At 42.4% G+C, this 10,426-nt stretch overlaps 1 protein-coding gene across 1 annotated transcript; it reads right to left on the bottom strand.

Annotated features, from left to right (window-relative positions):
* Window positions 1-119: 119 nt before the first annotated feature.
* On the bottom strand, window positions 120-8,665 carry LOC139537599 (zona pellucida-like domain-containing protein 1). The gene is made up of 11 exons (XM_071339093.1): window positions 8,384-8,665; window positions 7,855-8,019; window positions 4,905-5,131; window positions 4,562-4,746; window positions 4,039-4,111; window positions 3,644-3,741; window positions 3,220-3,300; window positions 2,789-2,960; window positions 2,069-2,177; window positions 1,827-1,853; window positions 120-747 (listed from the first exon to the last, which is right to left on the bottom strand). Exons 2-11 carry the CDS (start codon window positions 7,946-7,948, stop codon window positions 578-580), a joined length of 1,236 nt encoding a protein of 411 aa, XP_071195194.1. The 5' UTR covers window positions 7,949-8,019; window positions 8,384-8,665; the 3' UTR covers window positions 120-577.
* Between the last annotated feature and the right edge of the window lie 1,761 nt (window positions 8,666-10,426).

Raw genomic sequence — 10,426 nt, 5'->3', positions numbered from 1 at the left:
GGTAATGGTTTCGCTCCAATTCATTGAGTTTAAATTCCAGAACGGCCTGTTTGAATGTGTAATTGTCTGGTAGTCTGAGGCTAGAGAACTTCAAGGGCAACAGGACAGATTATGAAACATCATGGAAAAACAGGCCATTTTTATTATATTTTACTTTTAAAAACTTTATCGAGTGTGGTTTTATACACCAGTATTTGTAAAGACTGGGAAATTGAAAGACAGGTTATAGAAAAAATGCATTTAAATATGATTTGATGGACAGCATTGAAGAAGCCCTTAACTAATACACCAAAATAGGTAGTCATTTTGGATTATGATAATAGATATTGAATAGCATCCATTTATACTTGACCTTAACCCCAGACAAAGAAGATAGCCCTTAATACCAGACTTTAAATGTCTTTAAAATGGAAATAAACTATTTAAACATGCAGTGCTATATGTGCAGGTTACACAGATATATTCATTAAGTTATTGCACTGTCACTGACCCACCTACTTTAAGTCAGTGATCATAAGAACTAGGACATAGAGGAAACCACCTTAAGAGTAACAGGGCAAAGCCTTCCCCTAAACTGTCACTCTTTTGTAGAGAAGCGCATTCTCTTCTCTGTGGCCCCAATGGTCCTTGGCACAACGATCCAGTACGCAATGAAGGCTACCATGGAGATACAGAGCGCGCCAACAATCCCTGCTGCTATGGCAACACCCTGCAAGGATCTGTGTTTTCCACCCAACTGCTCGACAACTGCAAAGAGGACACAGGTTCAGAGAAAATACTTCACAAAGATTGTTTCTAGACAACTTAAGTATTATGATATATCCTTTGAAATTCAAATATAAAGTACTCAGTGTCACCAGCAAAGCACCCTCTCACCATCACACCACCTCCATGCTTCACGGTGGGAACCACCAATGGGGAGATCATCCGTTCACCTACTCTGCGTCTCAAAGACAGCGGTTGGAACCAAACATCTCAAATTTGGACTCATCAGACCAAAGGACAAATTTCTGCCGATCTAATGTCCATTGCTCATGTTTCTTGGCCCAAGCAAGTCTCTTCCTCTTATTGGTGTCCTTTAGTAGTGGTTTCTTTGCAGCAATTTGACCATGAAGGCCTGATTCACGCAGTCTCTTCTGAACAGCTGATGTTGAGATGTGTCTGTTACTTGAACTCTGAAGCATTTATTTGGGCTGCAATTTCTGAGGCTGGTAACTCTAATGAACTTATCCTCTGCAGCAGAGGTAACTGGGTATTCCTTTCCTGTGGCGGTCCTCTTGAGAGCCAGTTTCATCAAAGCGCTTGATGGTTTATGCGACTGCACTTGAAGAAACTTTAAAAGTTCTTGAAATGTTCCGCATTGACTGACCTTCATGTAATGAATGGACTGTCGTTTCTCTTTGCTTATTTGAGCTGTTCTTGCCATAATATGGACTGTATACCACCCCTACCTTGTCACAACACAACTGATCGGCTCAAACGCATTAAGAAGGAAAGAAATTCCACAAATTAACAAGGCACACCTCTTAATTGAAATGCATTCCAGGTGACTATTTCATGAAGCTGGTTGAGAGAATGCCAAGTTGTCATCAAGGCAAAGGGTGGCTACTTTGAAGAATCTCAATAAAGAAAATCCCTTGAATGAGTCAGTGTTTTTTGGTTGCTACATGATTCCATATGTGTTATTGAATAATTTTGATGTCTTCACTATTCTAAAATGTAGGAAATTGTAAAAATAAAGAAAAACCCTGGATTAGGTAGGTGCGTCCAACTTTTGCCTGATACTGTAGCTATATCAATAGTTGTGATGAAAAGTAGATGCATACCTTCAGATACAATTCCGACAGTATCACCTGCATAAGAAATAAAAGGAAATTCTGTGTTCATAACATGAAAACCCCCTCAACCAAAACGGCATTACTGGTATATGAACGTGCAGTAAGTACATGTGATCAGTAAAGTGTTACTGTGCCTTCAATATATTTTAATCATATTAGTCATTCTTGCTGATGGATCATTGAATGCTGATGTGAATGATGGTCATGAACGTTCAGTGGTTGTTGCTCACCGTTGTCCACTTGGGTGCGGATGGGGCCGGAGCTGACTGTGGCTGTGTCGGTCACAGACGTGTCCTGGACCTCCCGCTTCCTCCTTGAGCTGATGATGTCCGTGCAGTTCTGAGGAGAAAAGGGGTGGTTGGAATAGCTTTCTTACACAAGGTCATAGGTCATTGCTAGCATCATCTACTGTATGTTGCTCCATTGTTTGTCACCCTAACATGCATCCGTCATCCTGATCTTGACCTAATCTTGTCTGTTTACACTTATAAGATCTGATCACAATCAGATCACAATGCAACTTTAATCATAGTTTTTGTCATTGTTGTTCTGAACCCACTGCTCGCAAGTTGTCTTTAAATTTGCGTTAAATATGTGTCATTTAATTAGCCATGAAGATGTGGCCATTTATTTTATGTAACTAAATAATCAAAGTCATTGCTCAATGAGTCTGACCGTGGTTGCGGGAAAAAAATGTAATGTTTGGTGTGCTCTTTTTTTTGTTTAAGCACCTGCCCCCCAAAAGGTCTGTGCACAGCCCTGTACATAGTGCCCCAAATCTCACAATGCCTGGATAGGTGTTTAAAGTGCCAGTAACCACATCTGATCATGCGATCTAATGCCCGACTGCAATGACGTGGCATTCAATTGTTGGTTAATTGGTGCATCACAACTACTTTGCAGATGGGCTGGAATGTGGCTACAACGTCCGCACAGGAGCAGTGACTGACCTGTTGCAGGGAGGTGCAGACGGACCTCTCACAGAGTCTGGTAGAGCAGTGCAGGTAGAAAGTGGACAACGTCCTGTTCTTGTGCTGGACGAAGCGGAAGGCCTCAAATGAGAAACGAGCTTCCTGCTGTTGCCCATTGACCCCCATCACCGTCTGGCCATCCCGGTTACACCTGAGCGAGGCAAGGCACTAAGTTATGTCTTGGGAAAAACTAGGTGATCTTGATAACATGATAATTAATCAATAGCTAGAATGTAGCTGCAACTGAGTTTCTAGTATTTTCAACATCTGCTGTATGTACATGTTTTGTCCTATAGGATGTCTGAATATCTTAGTAATCTAATTATTCCCTAAAAGTGAAGCTTTGTGTGACTGACAACGTGTCCCAAAGGAGTAAGCTCGCACAGTTTCGCCTGGGTTGTCTCACTTACCCAACAAAGAGGTCATAATAAGTGCTGTTGACGGGGTAAGGGCTGGTTGTGGCATAGCATCGGTCCAACAACACGTTGAACCTAGAAATGATGGAGAAGAAAACAATTGTTGGCGAAAATGTATTTTCTTTCATGTGAAATATTTGGCAATATTCTAAATGGGACCATTGACATAGTTTCTTTAAAAAGTTGATAATGAGGTTTGATAGGAAATGTCAGTAAATAACTACCAGTATTTTTTTTCACTTTCATGAAACAGATAGTTCCGGCCACTTAATCTGATTGGAAGAGATGCGTTAGCCGCTCCGTGTTGGCCCGAACAACACCCTTTAACTGTGACTATATTCACCATATAGCATGGCCTCTTGTGCCTTATTGCTTAAAACTCCATGTTTTCTTCAATTCAGATTTACTATACTCGTACCTTCCCGTGAGATTGGTGGCCTTGACCTCCACAAAGATGCGTGTCTTCAACGTCAAGCCTCCCTCAGGGACCTTGAGCTGGGTTGTGTAGAACCTGTCCTTGGAGCCAATCGGAACAAGACGGGGAAGACTGTCATTTGGGATCATTCAAGCATTCACAAGCACATTGGTCCTCTCAATATAGTTTAATTAAATTATGAACATTCATACCAGAAATACTGAAGGAAATCAGAACGTAAAAAATAAACATTTTGTGTGTTATTCCCTCCAAATCAATTTGGAAACTGCCAACACAGTTTTTTCCATGTGTACACTAAATATGATCTACAATTAGTGATTACACCTCACTTCCTTCTCCTCTGTCATAGAAAATGGATCATAGAAACACATTCTTACCGAGTAGAGCGTCATACTCAGGGTACTGATGAAACTCCCATTGCTGTCTTTGACTGCTAAGCTCACCCCAGACCTGTTTGTAAAAAACAAAATGTCTGTCTGTTAGCTACTATCAATTGCTTGAGAAAAACTGCAGCGTATCACCATCCAGGTCACCATATGATACACCGTATGATTCAACCCATAATACAAAACTCAGAAGCATCAGTCTACCTGCCATAACCAGCTATGGTAACTCCATACTTGCAAACACCACGTGACTGCTATGGTCAGGTTTGAGGTTGTTTTTATTTAAACTCGGTTCAGTCCCAGTTCGCATAAAACAATACTCCAATATCAATGTTATTGCAATCTTGTTATTTCTATTTGTTTTGGCATGAATCTGCCTCCATTTGATAACTTCCCATTGAGGGTTTTACTATTGAGGAAGTCCTTCCCTGAATTGACTTAGTTCAGATGAATTGACCCCAAACTTTGGTTATCATGAGTGAACCTAAGAGAAAAGGTGGCCTGGGTTACTCACACGGTCATCTCAGTGTTGTTGACCAAGTACTGGAGTGGATAGCGGCAGGAGAATTTGTAAATCATTTCCTGGCGGTAGGTGATCGTTCCCGCACTGGGGTCCAGAGAGTTGATCATGCCCGAGATGTTGACAAACTGAACGCTGGAGAAATCCGCAAAGAGCCCAGAACCCACCTCCTGAGTGATCTGTGTCAGAGAGAGAGAGAGTCACATGTTACTAGGTTCAGGGTCAAATCCATCTACCCAGAGTCGAAGCAACATCTTCTAGTGTCAACCACCAAATGTCTCCTCCACGGTCAGTGTGATACCATAGAAATATAATTACTCAAACAAACTAGAACTACCTTTATTTTGTTGTTGCAGGCGGACACCGCCTCCTCTGTGATGGAGAAGTTGTATTTCAGAATAGGCGGGTCGACAGTCCAATCGGGTGTCCCCCGGCACTCTCCCTTGAAGTACTGAGCGTTGAGGGACATCAGTGATTCATTGTATCCACCGAAGTAGACGGGACATAGCAAGATATGGAGCTCCATGCGATTCGTGCCACAGTAGACGTTAATGTCAGTGTTGGCTGAGGGGACAACAGATCACACATTACCACAGTAGACGTTAATGTCAGTGTTGGCTGAGGGGACAACAGATCACACATTACCACAGTAAACGTTAATGTCAGTGTTGACTGAGGGGACACCAGATCACACATTACCACAGTAAACGTTAATGTCAGTGTTGGCTGAGGGGACACCAGGTCACACATTACCACACAAAACGTTAATGTCAGTGTTGACTGAGTGGACAACAGATCACACATTACCACAGTAGACGTTAATGTCAGTGTTGACTGAGGGGACAACAGATCACACATTACCACAGTAAACGTTAATGTCAGTGTTGACTGAGTGGACAACAGATCACACATTACCACAGTAAACGTTAATGTCAGTGTTGGCTGAGGGGACACCAGATCACACATTACCACAGTAAACGTTAATGTCAGTGTTGGCTGAGGGGACAACAGATCACACATTACCACAGTAAACGTTAATGTCAGTGTTGGCTGAGGGGACACCAGATCACACATTACCACAGTAGACGTTAATGTCAGTGTTGGCTGAGGGGACAACAGATCACACATTACCACAGTAAACGTTAATGTCAGTGTTGGCTGAGGGGACAACAGATCACACATTACCACAGTAAACGTTAATGTCAGTGTTGACTGAGGGGACACCAGATCACACATTACCACAGTAAACGTTAATGTCAGTGTTGGCTGAGGGGACAACAGATCACACATTACCACAGTAAACGTTAATGTCAGTGTTGGCTGAGGGGACAACAGATCACACATTACCACAGTAAACGTTAATGTCAGTGTTGGCTGAGGGGACAACAGATCACACATTACCACAGTAGACGTTAATGTCAGTGTTGGCTGAGGGGACAACAGATCACACATTACCACAGTAAACGTTAATGTCAGTGTTGACTGAGGGGACAACAGATCACACATTACCACAGTAGACGTTAATGTCAGTGTTGGCTGAGGGGACACCAGATCACACATTACCACAGTAAACGTTAATGTCAGTGTTGGCTGAGGGGACACCAGATCACACATTACCACAGTAGACGTTAATGTCAGTGTTGGCTGAGGGGACACCAGGTCACACATTACCACAGTAAACGTTAATGTCAGTGTTGGCTGAGGGGACACCAGATCACACATTACCACAGTAAACGTTAATGTCAGTGTTGGCTGAGGGGACACCAGATCACACATTACCACAGTAGACGTTAATGTCAGTGTTGGCTGAGGGGACAACAGATCACACATTACCACAGTAGACGTTAATGTCAGTGTTGGCTGAGGGGACAACAGATCACACATTACCACAGTAAACGTTAATGTCAGTGTTGGCTGAGGGGACACCAGGTCACACATTACCACAGTAAACGTTAATGTCAGTGTTGGCTGAGGGGACACCAGATCACACATTACCACAGTAAACGTTAATGTCAGTGTTGGCTGAGGGGACACCAGATCACACATTACCACAGTAAACGTTAATGTCAGTGTTGGCTGAGGGGACACCAGGTCACACATTACCACAGTAGACGTTAATGTCAGTGTTGGCTGAGGGGACAACAGATCACACATTACCACAGTAAACGTTAATGTCAGTGTTGGCTGAGGGGACACCAGGTCACACATTACCACACAAAACGTTAATGTCAGTGTTGGCTGAGGGGACACCAGGTCACACATTACCACACGAAACGTTAATGTCAGTGTTGACTGAGGGGACAACAGATCACACATTACCACAGTAAACGTTAATGTCAGTGTTGGCTGAGGGGACACCAGGTCACACATTACCACACAAAACGTTAATGTCAGTGTTGGCTGAGGGGACACCAGGTCACACATTACCACACAAAACGTTAATGTCAGTGTTGACTGAGGGGACAACAGATCACACATTACCACAGTAAACGTTAATGTCAGTGTTGGCTGAGGGGACACCAGGTCACACATTACCACACAAAACGTTAATGTCAGTGTTGACTGAGGGGACAACAGATCACACATTACCACAGTAAACGTTAATGTCAGTGTTGGCTGAGGGGACACCAGGTCACACATTACCACACAAAACGTTAATGTCAGTGTTGACTGAGGGGACAACAGATCACACATTACCACAGTAGACGTTAATGTCAGTGTTGGCTGAGGGGACACCAGGTCACACATTACCACAGTAAACGTTAATGTCAGTGTTGACTGACTGGACAACAGATCACACATTACCACAGTAGACGTTAATGTCAGTGTTGACTGAGGGGACACCAGGTCACACATTACCACAGTAGACTGTCCACTACTGTTCTGCCCACTTAACTCCTACAGTAGCTATAGGCGCTCTGTTTACTACAAGAAAGGCAAGCATTTCCAAAGGGGCATTTGAGTGCAATATTTAACATTTCTACAGTACATTTATCTGCCCAGTGCCTCATGAGTGTGCATGACCACATTTTCATTGCCTTTAAACCACGCAAACATGTTTACCTGACACCTGCGACCATGACACACATCTAACCCGTTCATACACTGCAAAGATGCATGACATCACATCTGGCCTAATTCCCATTGCCCACATATAGACCTCACTCAAAAAAACAAAGACTCCACAAACTGTAAAGAAGGAAAGGTGAGAAAGTGGAAGGGGGACAGGAAGGAAAGGTGTGAGACAGGTAGGGAGGAAGTGGAATTTGAGCTGCAGCTCCACTGACCTGGCTCCCTGAATGTACGGTGTGTGCTGCAGTAGTCATTTTGAGCCTGGACGAGAGGAATCAGAGCAAGCTGATACATGAGGGCCCGCCACATTGTCTTCAAACCAAAGGAGGGGGAAACCCAGATATCAGGATCTCTCTCTGAACTGCTTTTGCAAGGCCAATCTGACAGGTGAAATGTAAAATACTTTAATGTTCATATATATATAGCTTTGCATTCAAATTGTACATGTTTTTCTCATTGTGAAGAGAATTTGACAAATGTAATTAATCCCGGTAGGAAATATAAATATAAAAGATTTCTTGACAAAATGAAGAAGAGCAAAGGTACATTTATAGTGAATGGAGTCATGTGATAACTACGTACATGTAAGCACCCTATATGTTTTCATTGTTATTATTCATCCTTAAATTAACCAGGTGAGTCCAATTAATTTATTAATGTATTTTTTCAATGGCGCCCTAATTTCCCTTCCCATTCCTCCCTGTTGCATTGTTAACAATCATAATTGAGAAGATGTGAAATTACCTTGTGTGATGTATCTTCCCTCTCCTCTCTTTCAGTCTCGCTTTCTTATTCTCTTTCTCCCTTCATGAATCACAGCTATTTATACTGGCCTCCTTTGCAGTGAATGGGTGTGAAAGAGGGCAACCGACAAAAAACAGGTGGCTGGGAGAAGAAAAGGGAATGCCAAGAGAGCAATGCGAGAAGCTTAAACACCACTGGTGACTGCTTTGTCTTCAGGATCATCTGACACATCTCTGGAACACAAGAACCTTTTATATTTAGTGGAAGTCTCTATGTTCTCCAGCTCTACACCACCGGTCTAAAGTTTTAGAACACACACTCATTCAAGGGTTTTTCTTTATTTGTACTATTTTCTACATTGAGATTCTTCAAATAGCCACCCTTTGTCTTGATGACAGCGTTGCACACTCTTGGCATTCTCTCAACCAGCTTCATGAGGTAGTCACCTGGAATGGATTTAAATGAACAGGTGTGCCTTCTTAAAACTTAATTTGAAGAATTTCTTTCCTTCTTAATGCATTCGAGCCAATCAGTTGTGTTGTGACAAGGTAGGGGTGGTATACAGAAGATACCCCTGTTTGGTAAAAGACCAAGTCCATATTATGGCAAGAACAGCTCAAATTAGCAATGAAAACCAACAGTCCATCATTACTTTAAGACATGGTCAGTTAATATGGAAAATTTCAAGAACTTTGAAAGTTTCTTCAAGTGGAGTCGCAAAAACCATCAAGCGCTTTGATGAAACTGGCTCTCATGAGGACCGCCACAGGAATGGAAGACCCAGAGTTACCTCTGCTGGAGAGGATACGTTCATTAGAGTTACCAGCCTCAGAAATTGCCGCCCAAATAAATACTTCAGAGTTCAAGTAACAGACACATCTGAACATCAACTGTTCAGTGGAGACTGTGTGAATCAGGCATTCATGGTTGAATTGCTGCAAAGAAACCACTACTAAAGGACACCAATAATAAGAAGAGACTTGCTTGGGCTAAGAAACATGAGCAAAGGACATTAGACTGGTGGAAATCTGTCCTTTGGTCTGGAGTCCAAATTGGAGATTTTTGGTTCCAACCGCCGTGTCTTTGTGAGACACCGTGTGGGTGAACAGATGATCGCCGCATGTATATTTCCCACCGTAAAGCATTGAGGAGGCAGTGTTATGGTGTGGGGGTGCTTTGCTGGTGACACTGTCTGTGATTTATTTAGAAATCAAGGCACACACACAGCATTCTGCAGCGATATACCATCCCATATGGTTCGGGCTTAGTGGGACTATCATTTGTTTTTTAACAGGACAATGACCCAATACACCTCCAGGCTGTGTAAGGGATATTTTACCAAGAAGGAGAGTGTTGGAGTGCTGCATCAGATGACCTGGCCTCCACATTCCCCCAACCATCTCAAAATGAGATGGTTTGGGATGAGTTGGACCGCAGAGTGAAGAAAAAGCAGCTGACAAGTGCTCAGTATATGTGGGAACTCCTTCAAGACTGTTGGAAAAGCATTCCGTGTGAAGCTGGTTGAGAGAATGCCAAGAGTGTGCATAGCTGTCATCAAGGCAAAGGATAGCTACTTGAAGAATATAAAATATATTTTGATTTGTTTAACACTTTTTTGATTACTACATGATTCCATATGTGTTATTTTCATAGTTTTGATGTCTTTACTTTTATTCTACAATGTAGAAAATAGTAAAAAATAAAGAAAAACCCATTGAATAAGTAGGTGTTCTAACACTTTTGACCGGTAGTGTACATTGAGACGTGATTTATTGTGATGATGAAGACATGGGCTGGTTAAAAGAGTTTGTCATCCCCCAAATTCAAATGTGAAATACTGTACAGTAGCATGCATGAGTCAAAACACTAAGCCTATAGGAGCATTTATAACGCAATATGAGCTATGCATAATGCATTATTCACAACATCAGCGCTATAACGCAATATGCCTTGCCTTTCTAAGGTCTTCGAAAGCCAAGTTAACAAACAGATCACCGGCCATTTCGAATCCCACCATACCTTCTCCACTATGCAATCTGGTTT

This window comes from Salvelinus alpinus, chromosome 13 (assembly GCF_045679555.1).
Source record: "Salvelinus alpinus chromosome 13, SLU_Salpinus.1, whole genome shotgun sequence".
In the NCBI taxonomy this organism is placed as follows: domain Eukaryota; kingdom Metazoa; phylum Chordata; class Actinopteri; order Salmoniformes; family Salmonidae; genus Salvelinus; species Salvelinus alpinus.
Note: the sequence above shows the minus strand (reverse complement) of the source record. Positions and strands in the feature narration are given on the sequence as shown.

Excerpts from the sequence above, each read along its gene's own strand:
- LOC139537599 (XM_071339093.1), bottom strand. The coding sequence starts at position 7,948 with ATGTGGCGGGCCCTCATGTATCAGCTTGCTCTGATTCCTCTCGTCCAG. Across the intron at positions 3,301-3,643 it reads GCCACCAATCTCACGGGAAG|GTTCAACGTGTTGTTGGACC; the intron begins GTACGAGTATAG and ends CATCATTTCTAG. Across the intron at positions 748-1,826 it reads TGTCGGAATTGTATCTGAAG|TTGTCGAGCAGTTGGGTGGA; the intron begins GTATGCATCTAC and ends TCCTCTTTGCAG.